General features: G+C 54.0%; 6 protein-coding genes across 6 annotated transcripts; 4 read left to right on the forward strand and 2 right to left on the reverse strand.

The window, feature by feature from the left end:
• Positions 1 to 279: 279 nt before the first annotated feature.
• Positions 280 to 5560, reverse strand: ATEG_08384 (putative Rho guanyl nucleotide exchange factor; the record flags this gene model as incomplete). The annotated part of the gene is made up of 3 exons (XM_001217005.1): positions 280 to 1011; positions 1066 to 1335; positions 1397 to 5560. The coding sequence occupies 3 exons, from the start codon at positions 5558 to 5560 to the stop codon at positions 280 to 282; spliced, it is 5166 nt and encodes a 1721-aa protein (XP_001217005.1).
• A 1388-nt stretch (positions 5561 to 6948) lies between these two features.
• On the forward strand, positions 6949 to 9084 carry ATEG_08385 (uncharacterized protein; the record flags this gene model as incomplete). Its single annotated transcript, XM_001217006.1, has 2 exons — positions 6949 to 7072; positions 7127 to 9084. 2 exons carry the CDS (start codon positions 6949 to 6951, stop codon positions 9082 to 9084), a joined length of 2082 nt encoding a protein of 693 aa, XP_001217006.1.
• Positions 9085 to 9602: 518 nt separating this feature from the next.
• On the forward strand, positions 9603 to 10765 carry ATEG_08386 (glycoside hydrolase family 43 protein; the record flags this gene model as incomplete). The annotated part of the gene is made up of 4 exons (XM_001217007.1): positions 9603 to 9932; positions 9982 to 10138; positions 10187 to 10218; positions 10268 to 10765. 4 exons carry the CDS (start codon positions 9603 to 9605, stop codon positions 10763 to 10765), a joined length of 1017 nt encoding a protein of 338 aa, XP_001217007.1.
• Positions 10766 to 12249: 1484 nt separating this feature from the next.
• Positions 12250 to 13328, forward strand: ATEG_08387 (uncharacterized protein; the record flags this gene model as incomplete). Its single annotated transcript, XM_001217008.1, has 2 exons — positions 12250 to 12252; positions 12453 to 13328. The coding sequence occupies 2 exons, from the start codon at positions 12250 to 12252 to the stop codon at positions 13326 to 13328; spliced, it is 879 nt and encodes a 292-aa protein (XP_001217008.1).
• A 696-nt stretch (positions 13329 to 14024) lies between these two features.
• Positions 14025 to 14469, reverse strand: ATEG_08388 (uncharacterized protein; the record flags this gene model as incomplete). Its single annotated transcript, XM_001217009.1, has 2 exons — positions 14025 to 14194; positions 14250 to 14469. 2 exons carry the CDS (start codon positions 14467 to 14469, stop codon positions 14025 to 14027), a joined length of 390 nt encoding a protein of 129 aa, XP_001217009.1.
• A 1053-nt stretch (positions 14470 to 15522) lies between these two features.
• ATEG_08389 (MFS transporter) lies at positions 15523 to 17142 on the forward strand (the record flags this gene model as incomplete). Its single annotated transcript, XM_001217010.1, has 4 exons — positions 15523 to 15869; positions 15921 to 16647; positions 16699 to 16958; positions 17007 to 17142. The coding sequence occupies 4 exons, from the start codon at positions 15523 to 15525 to the stop codon at positions 17140 to 17142; spliced, it is 1470 nt and encodes a 489-aa protein (XP_001217010.1).
• Between the last annotated feature and the right edge of the window lie 424 nt (positions 17143 to 17566).

The following is a 17566-nucleotide window of genomic DNA, read 5'->3' on the forward strand; positions in this document are numbered from 1 at the left end:
CTTGTGGTTTGACCTGGCATGTCATAAACCATATATAACCAGTTCATCAATAGAGAGATACAACATTGCATCTTGCGTTAAGTTTGCTTATGTACAAAAGACGTCCAATACGCACCGATCATGTCCATCGCATGGGTCTATAGGCTTGAAATGCGAATCATCATATAAAAACTCCAAAGGGGTATAAATGGCGTCACAAATGACAAAAAGGAAACGAACAAAGTTAAGGAAAAGCAATCAATAATCTTCCGTAATCTCCTACTGCAGTGCAAGAATCAATCAGTCCTTCTGTCCCTCATTCTCAATGAGTTCAAGAATGATCTGACTTCGCTCGTATTGGGGATGCTGCATGGAGAGCTTGACGGTATGGCCTGTGTTGGCGAGGGCAGCTCCATTCGAAAGGCCGCTGGACAAGTTCACAGCGCCACCAGCAGAGGTAGACACACTATTCGCCCCAGAGCCAGGCATGCTGCTTCCGTCGTCGAGGCACGTCACGTTGTGGCCTGGAATGACCTGCCGCAGACGACCGTTCATCGCGTTGCGCACCTCCACAAAGTCCTCATTGAATAGGATGAGGAACCTGCCGTACAGGCAGGCGGAGTGCGCATGGCCTACAAACTCCATGACCACGCTGCGCGAGACATCGCCATGCTTGTTCACGTACACGGCACATTCGGTATAGACAACCAGGAACTCGCTGTCGCTCAGACGGAACATGCCCAAGGGTTTGAGGGCACTGATACGGTTGGAGATGCTGCTCAGACGGGCTTGCGCCTCTGGGGCCGTCTCCGAACGGAAATCCGGCACCGACCATGACTGTTTCTTGTCGAGGGTGAGAATTTCGATGCCACGCTGTGTGGAGATTGCCAGGGATGAGTGGAACATGTTGATGCCGTAGCTCTCGGCGGGAATGTAGAACTCGTCGTATTCACGGAAGAACTCAGTCTGCGATCGTCGCGAGAAAAATTTACTTCTACTAGTTGCTGATTTCTGCAGAACTGGTTCCAACACCTGCATGAAATGTTAGCCATCAGAACAGATATGGGAACGGGATCTGGGGCGCACCTTGAATGTCGAGGACAGACCATCCCGCTTTTTGTACATCACCAAGGTGCGGTCTTTCATCTGTCCAGCAGCAAAAAAGCCGACCTCTCGAGCCCCCGACAGCTTCTGCGGCGCCCGGCGTGCAGAGTCGTTCGATGCTGGCGACGTCACACCACTTACAGGACAGACAACATCCAAATGGTAAGCAATAAGGGACTTGTCGGCAATGAGAATGAACAAGTTGAACTCCTCAAGGACGGCAATTTGCGTTACTCGTGCAATAGTGATGCTCTATAATATCATTAGAATCGGTGGCCTGCAAAGTACAAGGAGGGATAATATGAAAGCATACCCTGGCCCAACCACGGGGATTGTTGTACTCGGAGATGTAGACTCCATTGTCAGTGCCAATTGCACACATCAGCCGGCCCGCAGGCTGCTGGAAAACGGTGGCACAATGGACATCACTGCGACAGATGGGGAGCGGCCGGGATTTGGCAACGGGGAATCTCTGTTCCACTTCTTTGATCGCACGGTCGAGGGGCGTGCCCTTGATGATGACGCTCTTGGACGGCGAGTGCTCCGAGTTCGCAAAGGCGGTGTCTGCGAGCACCCGCAGCCTGAACGGTTCGGCGTTCTGAGCGAAGAGAGCGTTCGCGTGTTTTGTTTTTGCTTCGATGATCTTCTCACACCAATCCCTCCGGCTTTGAGCCGAGAATGCATACAGCGTGTAAGTGTCATCCGGGCCGAGGTGTTTGATCTTGAAAGGGTATAGGACTTTGTCATTGCCGGAGTCCAGGACGGTGGTCGGGACCAAGGTCTTTCCGGCGAGGTTGCCGTTGTTGGCAAAATTACCACCGTTGGCATTATTTAAGGGCCCTCCGCCGCGCGCAGCTGCCTGTGGCTGAGGTGCCGTGGTTACAACACCACGAACTGTCGACTTGACCACGGGGTCATCGTCGGTACTCTCAAGAACTAGCAGATCCATGGGTATGGGAAGCTTCGAGACATCATAACCTTCGTACTTCACAGTTCGGGACGGATCCCGCGCAGTGAACGTTTTCGCCAGGACCAGATAATGGTCGAAGAGAATCGCGTGAGTGTCGACGAGGAATCGAGTCCGAGTCCCGGGTCGCTGGAGGTCTCCACGGTAGATGATCTCGCGTCCAAGGTGCTCCAAGTTCAGTTCAACTGCCTTCTTCATTTCGGGACGAAGTTGAAGCTTGGAAGACAACTCTACGAGATCAACCTTTTTGCTCATCTCCCCGACCTTGTTGTCACACTCCAGCGCGACCAACTTGATCTCCTCAATCGCCTGTGCCAGGTTTGCCTTCTCTTCATTGTCCTTGACCATATTCTTATGGACGGTGGATAGGAGAAGGGTGTAACGCTGGATTCGGGTGATGGGGGATTTCAGATAGGTGTCCCAGCTAAGACGTTTCGACTGCTTGTGCTCGCGCACGCTGTTGAGAAACTGGCGGAAATGAATGTTTCGCTCGGATTCCTTGCGGACAAGATAGTTGGCGTAGGGGAAAGTCGCGGCATAGTCGATGTATACGGTCTTGGCTTTCCGGATCCACTCTCGGAAGATGTCACTGAAGCCGGCGATAAAGGGGCCCTGCTCTTTCTGCCGATACTTGAGTTGGGCGAGGAGATGGTCCTCGTTTACCTTCTTGACGGAATCAACCTTCCCGAACACATCGTGTAGGAATTTGTTCAACCGCTTGGGGTTGATGATTGACGGCTGCATGGCTGCTAATCGATCCCGGTAAAGCTCCCGGAGGACATCCAGCTGCGAGATGAAGGTATCTTCTGTGGTGACGATTTCGTGCAAGTTGTTCTGACGGTCGATTTCCTTCTTGGGATGCGACTCTAAGAGCTCCTTGGGGACCCTGTAGAAGGTCAACCAGTCCTCTGCCTTCTTCTGCGGTTCCATCATCTGGGCCTTCAGGTTGACCTTCTTGAGGGTACGCATGCAGTGGTGGGAGTAGCAACGACCAAACACCTCGCTTTCCTGCTCATGCAGACGCGATGAGTAGCACCCCGTACCAGTGATCTGGAACAGAACCCCGGACAGTGTTCCGGAGCCAAACTTGACCCATTCCTCGTCTTGGACGAGAGCCCCTTCCTCCATCATGTTCCCGACGACGCGGGCGGCGAGGGTCTCGGCGTCGGCAATATTCATGGTCGGTACTTTGTGGGTAAACAAGGCGACGATGGCGTCGACGACGGCATGCTCCTTGAGGTCGGTCTCCTCCTCGCTCAGCTCGCGGATCCAGGCCAGAATGGCGCTCAGAGCCCAGGGTTCTGCACAGCGACGGAAGTGCTCGGAGGAGAGCTTAGCCGGATTGAACTTCTTGCGACGGCCGGCGGGGATGGTAGGCAGGTCGAGGGTCATGTCCGCCTGGGGGGAGGTCTCAGCGACAGCGGAGCCATAGTCCTGCTGACGCAGCAGCTCCTGCTGTTGCTGTTTGTACTTGGCCCGATCCGCGTCGGTCTTGGACCTGATGGGTGGGTCAGCGCGAGGTCCAATGGGATGACTCGACAACGACGTCGACCGTGGCACTTGCGAGGGGCTGGACACGGTCGGCGAGGACGAGTCAGCAGCAACGGAGAAGTAAGAGGGTGTATACTGGTTGGAACTTTGCCAGTCCGCCTGATCCTGGTGGCGGTAGGTCCCCGCCGGCATCAGATGAGAAATGAGGTTCGCATTGGCCGGTTCCACTGGGGCGGGCGGTAGGGGTCGCATGCCAGGATGGAAGAAGAGATCCCCAGGTTCTGCGCCGTCCTCGAAACCTTCACTGTCCGAATTGGGTGAGGAAGAATGGAGATGGGAAGGGGATTCTTCGGCCTCCTCCTCACCGTAGTCGAAACTCATGCGACGTGCATAAGCTCCGGGCTCGGCCAAGCCTCCAGTGCCCCCTGCATCCACCCGTGCATGAGGTGTAAAATCCTGGAATGGGTAGCCTGGATCCGTGGAGAAGGGGGGATAGTCGTAGTCGTCAGAGTAGTCTCCGCGGTCGTCGGCGGACACGTTGGAGCTTCTCATTGAACCGGACGTCGGAGCGAGTCGTCCGTGGTCGGAGCCGGCCTGGTCATCGTACTCTGTATCGTCGTAGGACGAGTACCGTGGGCGATAATTGGAACCATAGGGGGCGGTCTCCTCGGGAGGGTTGTCGCGGTGCGGTGAGGGGGTGTGGGCGGATGCGTAGGAACCATAGGCACTGCGGGAGGTGTTGGTGTCCCGACGCGAGCGCTCCTGCAGCCGTTCGGCCTGGGCCCTGTCCTCTTCATCGGCCATCTGCAACATAGCCAGGCCGGCCGCGGCTTCGGCCTCGCTGTCATCACTGTAGGCGTCGTAGTTCACATATTGACCCATCCCCGTCGCAATACTGCCATTTGTATGGGTATGTCGTTCATCCGGCGACAAGCGCATGGACGCACCAATATCGGGGCCCTCCGGGGATGGTTCCGCGGTGTCGACATGTAAGGGGTGGAGATGACTCCGGAAGGAGGTACCGGAGAGCCGGGTGTCCATGACGGCGGCATCAACCTCCTTGATGAGATCCTCGTATCCCAGCGGTTCTGGAGTCGGGAACCCCGCGATGGCACCATTGGCGGGAGCGGCGACGCCAGCATCGTCCTCGGCGTGGACTGGTGGGCCAGGAAGGGGACGAGACTGAGGGTGTCGAGTGAGCGTATCCGTTCTTCGCGGCGACCGCTGTGGCTGTGATTGATGCATGGGGGGCACGGGCGACTGGTGCTTGGCATAAGGGTCCTCGCCGAGGGACGCATGTGCGGGGGGCGCCGGAGGTTGATCGAGAATCGCTTCCGACGACAACGCGGGCGCATATGATGCGCTCGATGGGTATGCGGCCGACATGGAAAACGACGCGCGATGATGCAGTGTGGGGGATGTGTATGTGGCAGTCGGGGACATGGGGGCGTACGAGGAGGAACCGTAAGCGACCGATTGACGCGCGCCGTAGGGGTGATCGGGCCCTCGAGGGGGTAACGGTGGGGGCGGCGGAGGCAACGAGGGATGAGGCACGGCGTAGGAAGTGACGGGAGAAGTGACACTGGTGGGTTGGTACGCAGCGGGGTTATAGGGCTGATGTTGAGCGGTGTTCAGCGTCGAATACGCCAGGGGATTATAGCCAAAGGACGGCTGTGACGGGGAGGTGGGAGAGACATATTGCTGCGGTCGATAGGTTGGGGCGGCGGATGTGTAGTTATATTGGTAGCTGGATTGTGAGAAGGCCCGATCGCGCGAGACCTGAGGTGAGGCCGAGGACGGGGAGGGCATTGACACATGTGCATATCGAGGGTCAGCCGTTGTGGTTGTTGTTGTCATGGTCGTCGCGGTTGTGGAGGTAGGGACGGACTCGGCTGTAGTCCGGGCAAAGAGAGCAGCATCATCGCCGAGGTTATAGCTGGGCATTCGACGGAGAGAGGGAGGATTGTTGTAGTCATAGGGATAGTCGTAAGGTGGTTGTTGGCCATTCTGGTAGGCCATGATGAGACAAAGCGACGAGAGTGTCGCAAGAGGAGGGGCGAGAGCAAAGAGAGAAGGTAAGGTATTGAATAGAGGAGAGGAGAGCGTGGGATGGAGGGGAGAGGAGGAAAAGGAGGAATGGGGAGAAGAAGGAGAAGTTGAAGTCGGGGTTGGAGAGAGAGGGAAGAAGAAGCGGAAGTGAGAGGGTTCAAGTCCGAAGAGGGAAAAAGAGGCTCTGCGGGTCCCGTGTGGGGGGGACTCGTGGGGATCAATTCTTTATCGAGGAAAACGTAGATACACCCCCCAGGTACACCCTTGGCGGTGGTGGCATCTATTGTGTGTCCGGTATATTTAGCATCGTACTATACTACTCCTAGTGGATTCATTGTCTTTCTTTCTTAATTGTTTCGTGTTGACACTACGGACAATGAGGTTGGGAGTATGATGATATATTTCCTCTTTTGGACATCGATCTATATCGACCTACGAGTACTTACTTTCCACCACCTCACTTCTCCTCCAGAATCAACACTCAGTCGCCTTCAGTTGGAGGCTGAAACCACTAGACCCGATCCTTCACCCCACATAAAGCAGACTCCACAACATGTTCCTCTCCTGTCAACGGATCATACCAATGCCCGTGCGCTCGACAAGAGGCAAGTCGACTCGTGCCAATGACAAAAGGCCTTCACGTCGGAGTATACACCAAAAACCTCCGGCTGTCGCGATCTTCTAGGGCCATCACGCGTGTGTCGTCCATCCCTGCATCCCCGACGATGATCTCCGGCGCGGGAACTCGTTGAAAGAAGCCCTTTGTCCCTCGGTCCATTACAGCCTTCTGGAGCTATTGCATCTGGCTGGAGCCGAGCAACTCCAAGCCCTTTCGCCAGTCATCACTCGGTCCGCTGTCATCTGGAGCAAACAGAGCCGGAATGACAAACTGCATCACTGCATTGGCCCATACGTGAAGGTTCTAGCCGACAACTACTAAGGGGGAACTGCATTGCGTCCTCTTACTGACTGTTCATGAACGGGAAATCAATCTGTGGCAGCGTATATCGGAGGCAGCTCTGGCCATGTACAGCCCTTAGCTGAAGATGGAACTAAGATTACTCGAGATCTCTGGATACACGGACTCGGGACGACCCCAGAGACCCCAGGTTGCGTATCGATGGATCCTGTCTGCCTTATCTCTTCATCGGACTCGGGATGACTTCATCCCTTGATGCGAGACATCGCGGGTCCCATAGTACTTCTCGCATTCCACTTGCAGTGTTTATTGTTATGATGCATTCCATCCAACGCGCCCGACTTAATGTGCGACACGTCCATATGCAATTTATCTTTAGCCTTGTTTAACATCTCCGAGGCTCATATGAGAACACATCTAACATGCATACAAATCGCCGATGAAGTCCACAGCTCTTATTGCCGGACTCTCGAGTCCGCTCTTCGCAGTCGCAAATTCCTGGAATCCTTATTACCTGAGCCATGCTCAGCCTTCGCTGGAAACACGCGACGCATCCGAAGCACGTCAGTCGGAATGGTCTCCTCGGGATAAACTCTGACAGATCTAACTGGCTATAGTACTCCCGTATGCATTAGAACCGCTCCCGCTGGGAGTAGTCCACCCAAATGGCTGGCTGCGCGATCAACTGCGCCTGATGGCCGACGGTCTCCCGGGTCATGAGCATGATTTCTATCGTTACGTCCGCGATAATCTTTGGGTAGGCGGAGACCAAGAATACAGCGATGCGCACGAAGCCCTCCCCTACTGGTACAACGGACTGGTGCCTCTTGCCTACCTCCTCAACGACCAGCGTCTCAAAGATCAGGTGGCAAACACTACCGACTACGTCCTATCCCATCAACAACCCGATGGATGGCTCGGCCCAGAGACCAATGTCACTGAGCGCGCATTCTGGGCGCGGTATCCGATGCTCCTGGGACTGACCCAGCTAGCGGAGGTAGAGGCCAACACGCCCCTACGGACTCGCATCCTCGATGCGATCCACCGTTTCGTCGAGCTGGCCCATTCCATGCTCTCCGATAACTACCAAGGCTACGTCAAGCACGACGGCCAAAACTTCGACGACCAATGGGGGCGTGCGCGTGCAGCTGATATGATCATGTCGCTACAGTGGCTGTACGAGCATGACCCGCGCAATCACTCAGAAACGCTACTCGATTGCATGACCTTGTTCCACAACCAGGCCCTGAACTGGTCGCATTGGTACACCGACGAAGTCTACCCCAAAGCGGATCTCGACACCCTGCCCGACGATTTCACCAGTGCCAACTGGCCCTACGAACACGGCGTCAACATCGCCGAGGGTCTGAAATTTGGCGCCGTGATCCGACGCTTCAAGCACGACGATGCCTTTGCCGAGACCTCCCGGAGAGCTGTCAACTGGACGATGCAGTATCACAGCACCCCATCCGGGTCCATCATCGCCGACGAGAGACTGGTAGGCCTCAGTCCGGTCCGGGGCGTTGAGCTGTGCACGGTTGTCGAAACAATGTTCTCGCTCAGCTACATCTATCATGCGCTGGGCGAGAACCACTTTGCCGATCGGTGCGAGTTGGCTGCATACAACGCGCTGCCGGTGATGACCCTGCCAGACTGGTGGGCGCACCAGTACGTCGCGCAGACGAACCAACCCATCTCCCACCAGCTCGACCAGTCTCCGTTCTCCACGGTCAACGAGGTCGGCCAGACGTACGGTCTTGAGCCCAACTATCCCTGCTGTACCGTGAACCACCCGCAAGGGTACCCGAAATACGTCGCCGCGTCGTATGCTCGCGTTGGCCAGAATGGGATCGCGCATGTTCTCCTCGGACCAACCTCCGCCAATGCAACAACGCGAGCTGGCCTGAAGGTGGATGTTATCTGCGACACCGCGTATCCGTTCACACAACAGCTATCATATTGGATCAGGGCGGACAATTCATTTGACTTTCATGTGCGTGTTCCTCAGTGGGCGCGGTGGGTGAAATTCTGGATCAACGACTTCCAGCTCAATAATGTCAAGCCCGACCCCGTCACTGGGCTGCAGCGGATCTCACTGGACGGGGACGTGTCCTTCGTCCGCGTGGAATTTGGTGCCGACATCCGGGTTGAATCGCGCGCAAACGACACCGTATCGATATACCATGGCGCGCTTCTGTATGCCATCCCTATCCCGTATAATCTCACCTCGTACCGCGATTCGAACTATCCAGACGCCCCGGCGAATGTATTGAACCATGATCTGTTGCCGACGGCAGCATGGGCCTACGCCATCGACCCATCGACATTGCGGTACAAGGGGCTCCCAATCAACACGACGAAGGTCCCCAATCCGCTGTGGACGGATCAAGCACCGACAGCCATTACAGCGAAAGTCTGCGAGATTCGCTGGGACCTCGTTGACGGTTATGCGCCGAACCCTCCTCTGAGCGAAAATAGAAGCTGTCTCGGAGATCCGTTCGACATCGACCTGATTCCGTACGGCGGGGCGAAGCTACACCTTGCCGAGATACCAGTTGTAGATTTGGCGGGGTGACATGAGGTCGACGAGGCAAAAGAGAGTGCGGCGGAGATGGAACCGGCCATAGGCCAAGCCAAATATATGTACCATAAGCGGGATGATCTGCAGCAGCCGCTGGAATATTTCCTGAAGGAGAAGGCAATGATGCACTCATCGGGCAAATGCTCGTCCTCCGAGACATTCAATGCGGGGAACGGAGATCTATCGGTTGATATTGTGGAGATCGCGCGATTCTTCGGGTTAGACATTGCGTCTGTTGTTCCCTTGATGACGTCCGCAAAGCTACCACCGTTGAAGAGGCTCGGAAATTCGAATGTTTATGCTTCCGAGCAGAGTATTAGCTTCTCCATAGCGTAGGAAGTCTCGGTAGAAATCCACCCGTGCCAAGATGAAGATGTTTGACAACCCCTGCAGGAGAGGCGTATAGTGTCTTGCCTGTGAAGAACTACAGCAAGCATAAATTGGAGGGTCTCCCTCCCTCCCTCCAGGGGTATACTATACTGTACTCTATCCTCAATTTTAATTCACCCATCATGAAAGGTCTGTCCATTCTGGCTGCCACCCTGGCTTTGTCCTCTTACGCTTTGGCATTGCCAAAACTCTGGGACAGCACTCTGTACAAAAAGGCCGACTCCACCAAAGTGGGCTACCTCGGTGTGTACTGGACCACCGCGAATGAGAGCGTGTATCTCGCATTGAGCGACAACAGCAACCCCACGGCGTTCAAATCGATCAACAGCGGAAAGCCTATCGTCTCGCCGACGCTGGGCACAAAAGCGGTGCGCGACGTGTCCATCATCGAGGGCGTCGGAGATGCTGCAGGAAAGTACTATATCATCGGAACGGACCTGGACATCGACACTGTAAGTCTACCGTACATTCTACTGGAAAAGCCTTGTCCTGACCGTCCAGACAAACTGGAGCCAAGCTGTGAGAACTGGTTCCCGTGGCATCTTCGTCTGGGAGAGCACCGACCTGGTGACATGGACCAACGAGAGATTGGTGACTGTGGAGGACGAAACCGCCGGCATGGTCTGGGCTCCTGATGCGGTGTGGGATCCATCAAAAGGTGAGTTGCCATATCTCGCATGACTGTGCGTTGTACTAACAGTCAAAGGGCAATATTTCGTCCATTGGGCATCGCAGTTCGTATGTATTCCGCTAAACCGTTCTGGACGATGTTACTGACGAAATGTAGTACGCGGAAGATGACACTAACCACAGTGGAAATCCAACCACAACCACGATCCTCCGATACGCATACACCAACGACTTCAAGACCTTCAGCAAGCCAGAGACCTACATTGATCTGAAGACCGCCACGACAATCGACCTCGCCTTTCTCCCCGTCGACGACAACACTTTCGTGCGTTTCTACGTAAATGGCAACTCCTCAAGCCCTGTCGTCGAAGTAAGCAAGAATGGGCTCTTTGGGGATTGGGCGGCTCCCAGTGGCAGTGTTGAGGACAGTTCCAGCTTTGAGGGGCCCTATCCCTTCTGGGATAATGCTCAAGAGGGCAAGGCATATCTCCTTTGTGACCGAGTTGGGAGTGATCCTGGTTTGGCTGCGTGGGAATCTACCGATCCGGTTTCGGGGGCGTTCAGTCCAGTTTCTTCGACGGATATCACGTTCATGAGACATGGTTCGGTGCTGCCTGTGACGCAGGAGCAGTATGATGCTCTCGCAGCGCTATGAGTGGGTGGAAGGGGCAGTGAATTATAGGTATTGATTCTATTTAGTATTAACTATTGACAAGAGAGACAAAGCCACCACAACTATCGAAATAAGAATGTAAAGTTTATTAAGGACATATAGAAATATACCATCTTGATGCTATGTACGCAGTAGTAGTAGGAGTATTTATACACCCGAAATAGCTGGCCAAGCGCCTGCTCTGCGGGTGTGTTCTACTCGTCCGAAAGGAGCCTATTCAGGCACGTACAAAAGAGATGTCACAACGAAAGTATCACGGTCAGATCTCCCCGATCCCGCTGCCACTTCTTCCTGATGCCTGCCCGATACGAAGTAGACCAGCGGTGACCACGGCTGCGCTTTTCAACGGACTAAAGCAGACTCGAACAACTAAGACAGCCATCTAATTGCGAACATCACAATCAGTGCAGTAGTTCAGGGTGATATGGCACGTATTCGAGAGATACGTAGTCCCATTCCCACATTTTCCGGCATAGTGCGCTTCTTTGAGATGCTCGATCCTGTACGCAGTGCAAAGTTAGAGAAAGAATGAAACAAGAGAAAGAGACCGCTTACGCATCCTTGATTTGCTTGCCTGTCATACCAGCTCCGTAATCTTCGCACTCGAATTGAGCAATACAGCGTCCTTTCCCGAACGTCAGACCCTGGACGATCATAGTGTCGACTCCGGCGACGTACGCCGCGTATGATGTGTAAAGCCGATCTTCATCAAACTGGTGGTAGGCTCTGTCACACGCGTCCCCGGTGCTGCGGCAAACCGTTGACCCCTTCACGCAAAGCTGAAATGGTAAGTTCATAGATACCTAGAAGAGGAGGGGAGATATATACATCTCCAGTACACACGTCCATCGTTCTATCGGATATAAATAGATGCAGGAATAAGGGGCAGACTACGGGGTAGCAACATCGCTGTAGCTGTGCCCATTGGGCTGTGATTCCTGAATGAGATCATGGTTTCGGCTGGGGATGCACGATGGTCCTCTTTCATCACGACTAGTGTCAACTTCACTCAACCAAGTGTGAAACTCTACCACTAGACCAAGAAGCGTGATGCCACATTGGCTGGTAGTGGTACAGTACCGTATAGTAGGTCCAGATACCTAGCTCTGTCTGACATCATGTGAGGCAATCACCACCAACGATCACCTGGCAGGCATGAGTCTAAAAGGTACAGTGAGACAGTCGATAGTTGATGTAACTAAGGTACGACCCCAATGTCGATACCTGTTGTAAAGTAAAAAGCAAAAGAACCAATATCTTAGGATGGAATAGAAGCATACCTACCTACCTACATAGACAGCAAGGCATTAGCGGCTAAGTGTGTTCCCGCAGATCCCCTGCGGAGGACCCAATGCTGGGATCGGGATCCTCCTTGTCAGCGCCATTTGTGTCTGTTTCAAAAAGAGGGCTAGACCACCTTCAAAGAACTGCTTACTTGTTACTTGGGGGTCTGCGCCGCCGCAAAGATGGTAGGTGGGCCGAGGCGGACAAAGAAAGACCAGGCAGGGCTTTCTTAAATGCTTTGTTATCCCGTACCAACTTTTTCCCCCTCCATACCCTCCCCACCAGGCAGCAGTGTCAACAAGTAACAGGATAACATCACTATCTTGTCGACAAGATGAGGCGCCGAAGAACATGTGGACATGAATATAATCTCAAAAAGGTACAGAAAGAGCGCGTAACTCTCGCTCCCCGGCCATTACCTCACCCTCGTCCTCGAGCCTTGTCATGTCCACTCCCATCTCCACCGCCAAAGTCGCGTCGGCCGTGGAATCTGTTGATGTTCAGCAAAAGTGCCCCCCAGCAGAGGACATTAGATCAATCCCAATCGGCTCTGGCACGGTTACCCTGGGAAATCCGGCACCGAATCTGGTCGGAGGTCCTGGGCCGCCGTTTGCTGCATATCGTTCGCGCGCCCAAGACCCTTCTAGCCATCGAATGCGTTGAGGGCTTCGGACCCAATTTGGAGACCCGTCACCATGGCTGTTGGGGTTGCCCCGATGGCCCCCCATTCGGATCTTGGCTGGGGTTCTATCTCGAGCCGCGGCACAATCACCCTGCGAGAGCGGCCAATTTGCTTCCTCTCCTCCAAACCTGTCGAATGATATACACAGAGGCTGTCGCCGTCCTCTACGAGACCAACATCTTTGATTTCAATCATCTCGACTCCCTCCTGTATTTTCGCCAATTGGTCTTGCCTCGACGTCTCAACCAGGTTCGCAGGGTAAATCTGTCCTGGAACATCAAGGAGCCTGCGTCTTCAGCTGATCCACCCAATGACCTCACCACCTGGCACAGAGTCTGCGATGGCCTCGCCTCCTTGCACGGGTTGCAGGAACTCCGGGTGCACCTAAGTTCGGAGTACTATCTCCCACCCGGCCAGCACAAGAAGGCTTACTGGCAGCCTTTGTTGGATCCATTGCGACCCATTAAGTCACCGGCAACGTCTGTCGTGCACCTGCCATGGTCGGAGGATCAATGTGCAGAGGCTGCCCAGGATAGCGGGTACCCGTTCCAATTGATACCTGGAGAGAATGAATTATAAACATCTCCTGTTTTGCGCTGTCGAGAATAGATTATAGGAGTAATGTGCAAGCTATTCATAGTTAAAACGCCCTTTCTGGGGACGCGGTCGATTTTTGATGATTCGGATTGACTAGTATGATGAGTGATTAGGTACAGGAGACCAAAAAGAGTGGTCGGATAGAGCTACTGTCAATCGCAAGTGGCCTGGAAGATATCTACGCGTTGCGAGGGAGAGACAACTACCTCGCCGCTTGCCTGGGTTATTGAAGAAGGTGAAGGGATAGGCGTAGATATAGCTAGGAACGGGTTTGCGGTCGATATAATCGGCGTGACTCACTGGGTACATAAGTATAGGTCGCGCAGTCTTGGGCCATAGATAGGGCAGTGATGTGGTAAACTTGTCCGCTCACGCTTGATTAGCAGTAATAAACACCTGTGACGCCTTGATCATCGCAATAGTACGTCTGCATAGACCTCCAACTGGTAGGTAGTCAAAGGGCGTTGGTGCGTGTTCCTGCGCAGCCAGCGCAGGAGATAGTACTCTGAACTGAGGTGCCTGCATCATGTAGCAGGAGGCACTGCAATATACTACCCTTTCTCGGTACAGGTTTCAATATCACCAGTTGTCATCGCTTCGGCAAATATGGACAAGAGGAGGTATCTCTGTGCCACGGCGGTAGATCTGTCGGCCGGATGAAAAAGCTGATAATGGGCATTAGCGCCAAGGGCTCACGTAGTCGCCCTTGAACACTCGATTATCTTCCTCTGTTCCCACGGGATCCAAAATCCCGTCGTCCTGGTCCAGCGGGACGGTGAGAGAGAGATCCTGATGTATCAGACTCACGCCCGAGATTCGACAATCACCCGTTCTCTTGTCCAAGACGACTGGAATCATGTTAGAAGATCACGCACGATATGGTAGTTATTGTGCTTAACTGACTCATCCGCATAACACCCCAGCGAAAGTCCTTGTCGCGACTGTAAAGATCGACCAGTTGATCTGCATCACTCACGCCATAGTGTCCGGGGGGAACTCGGGAAAATCCCGGAGAATCCCAGGACTCAATCTTGAATTTGCAGATGTGGCACTTATTACACAGATCGATGTCGACGTCGTCGGTTATGAGGGCAGCAACATCCAGATCGTCTGAATCACTCATCATGGCCACTAGGATGGATATTGGAGGATGAAACGGGGTTGATTCTATTATTGCGATCCCAGCTCATATATACGGGAACGGACCCTTGCACCGACATGATGTCAGCCGGAAGGTCGATTCCCCTCCAATGAGACAATGATATGAGCAAACGATGGTATTTGAAGTTGAAGCAATATCTCTTGCATGCGATGGTTGACTTTCGTACTTATGCTCAACCCATATCGAACCCAGCCCTAACTGGGTCCGCGTGGGTCGAGTGGCGTCAGCTCCAGCAATTTCTACTCCGTACATCTCCATCTCCATCTCCACCGCGGAAGCCGTCCGTCCTTCATGAATCAACCAGATGTTCTTATCGTCAAGATGAAACCCCCGAGGGCAGTCATGTATCATGTACTGGCGGTGGTTTGCGCAAAGCTGTCTTACTGTCAGCCATTGTAGACCCCGAATGCACGGACGAACTACTGTCGACGCACAAACACTCCTTTTATCCTATGCCCCCTGAGGACCGAGGTCCTTTACAGCATGGAGACAAGCTTCCTATGCCGGTTATCCGGGATTGCGGTCCGGCGGTCAGAATGGGCCATTCGGCCAGAGACCGAATACCATCTCCATGGCGGAATACCCCGTACCTCCATGGAACCAGATGATAATAATACTAAAAGGTAAAAATGGCCTCGCCATGCGCATCTGTGCACAGAAAGCAGAGAATTTACACGGAACCCCACCATTCAATGTCGCCAGGGCTGCAGAGGTACTGTACTCCGTACGGCAATGGATCGTCCCGCTCCAGTATCTCTACGGAGTAGGTAAATACTCCGGAGTATTATAGTTAACTAACTACTCCTCCTCAACAGAAGAGTGGATAAGACTGTGGATCTACAGCGCCTGCCACCATGGCATAAGTAACTGGAAAGGATTTCAAATCCGGAGCACATCCACTCCAGGCCCAAGTCTTAAGTAGACCGAGGCCCTCGGAAGCCTTTATCGCTGTAGTCCGACCTTCAACCCGGAAAACACCCCCGAAGAGGCCATCTCAGGCCCAAGAGGATCGGGATGGCAAGGCCCTTCCCCCCCGAAAAGCAAGATCCCGAGCCGGAGTTGTGGTCGAGCAGTGAGGTCCGTGATCTGCCCTCGGAATCATACCGTGATGCCTCCCACCTCGAGGCTCAGCCAACCGACGGCCACCACGACAAGATCGAACTCGAACGAATCCACACATACCGGCTCCAGCAACAGGCGACTGTCGGGTCGGCTCGTAGTCGCGCGCCCCGAGAAGACTGGCTGCCCATGGGCGCCGGCAAGCCGTACCCCCCGGAACTCCCGCATTCCGACGACTACGTTGTGGAATTTGAAGGATCGGACGATCCCATGCATCCGCAGAACTGGCCGATGAAGAGACGGTAGGTGGAATGGTGGACTGTAGACATCATCCTATGCTTATCGTGGCTCAGGGTTACGATCGGCGCACTGTTGACGTTCTGCGCACTGGTCACGGCGTATGCCAGTGCTGTCTTCGCAACCGCCAGCGACGGCGCCATGAAAGAATTCGGCTTCGGTCGAGAGGTTGCAGCGCTCGGGACGACTCTGTACGTGTTGGGGTTCTCGGCTGGTCCGACGGTCTGGGCGCCGGCGTCGGAGTTGATCGGCCGGCGATGGCCATTGCTCGTCGGCATGTTTGGCTTTGATATCTTCACCATCGCGACGGCCGTCGCCAAGGACACGCAGACTGTGATGCTGACGCGGTTCTTCTCGGGATTCTTCGCGGCGAGTATTATTGCCCTGGTTCCGGCCAGTTTGTCCGACCTCTTCAACAACCACCACCGCGGCATCGCCATCGCCGTCTACACCATGTCGGTGTTCACCGGTCCGTTTACATCCCCTTTTATCGGTGGCTTCACAGCCGCAAGCTACCTCGGCTGGCGGTGGACGCTGTATATCCCGGCCTTTGTGGGGTTCTTCAGTCTGATTCTCATGGCGTTGTTCTGTCGGGAGACCTATGCGCCGACTATTCTCGTGCAAAAGGCTGCCATTTTGCGGCGGCAGACGAGGAACTGGGGGATTCACGCGCGTCAAGCCGAACTGGAGATTGATTTCCGAGAACTCGTCACCAAAAACTTAGCCCGTCCATTCAAGATTCTGTTTACCGAGCCGATTGCATTTTGTCTGACCTTGTACATGGTATGATCTTATACCATCAGTCTTACGGGTGGTATATACTAACGGCTTTAGTCCTTCATCTACGGCATCGCCTACGCCTTCCTCCAAGCCTACCCGGTGGTGTTCGAGGGAACCTACGGCATGTCCGGTGGTGTAAGTGGCCTGCCGTTCATCGGGCTCATTATCGGTGAAATGTCCGGCTGTGCCTTTGTGCTCAGTCTGCAGCGGTCATACACGCGCAAATTGCAGGCGAATAACAACATAGCGGTGCCTGAATGGCGACTCCCGCCATGTATCGTGGGTGGTATCGCATTTGCTGGCGGTCTCTTCTGGTAAGACTACGCGGCTACACGAATGTGTCTTGATACTGACATGTTCAGGTTCGGCTGGACGGGATGGACCAAGTCCATCCACTGGATGGCGCCCACTGCATCTGGGGTGGTTGTCGGGTTTGGGTTGACTTCCATCTTCATGCAGGGATTCAATTATCTGCTCGACTCGTATCTGAGCTTGTGAGTGCGTCCCTACCATTGCTTTGTGTACGAAATTGACTCGTCAGTGCTGCCTCGGCCTTTGCAGCGAATACTATGATGCGGTCCATGGTGGGATCAGTGTTTCCGCTGTTTACTAGGCAGATGTTTGATAATTTGGGCATTCAATGGGCCGGGACACTGTTGGGATGTCTGGCTGTGGTGATGATTCCCATTCCGGTGCTTTTCCTGTTTTTCGGCCGTCGCTTGCGCAGGATGAGCAGGTTAGTTCCGGCTGATGGGATTAAGGAGGCGTGACATTCGCTGTCTGGGGGCAAAGTTCTATGTGAATAGATAGACATAGACATGGACGTGGACGTGGACATGACATAATGAATATGTTCCTGAGATGTGCGAGTTCTGTCAACCCATACGATTCGCCAATAGCCATTCTTACGATATTATAGCAT

This window comes from Aspergillus terreus, genomic scaffold, assembly GCF_000149615.1.
Source record: "Aspergillus terreus NIH2624 scaffold_12 genomic scaffold, whole genome shotgun sequence".
Classification (NCBI taxonomy): Eukaryota; Fungi; Ascomycota; class Eurotiomycetes; order Eurotiales; family Aspergillaceae; genus Aspergillus; species Aspergillus terreus.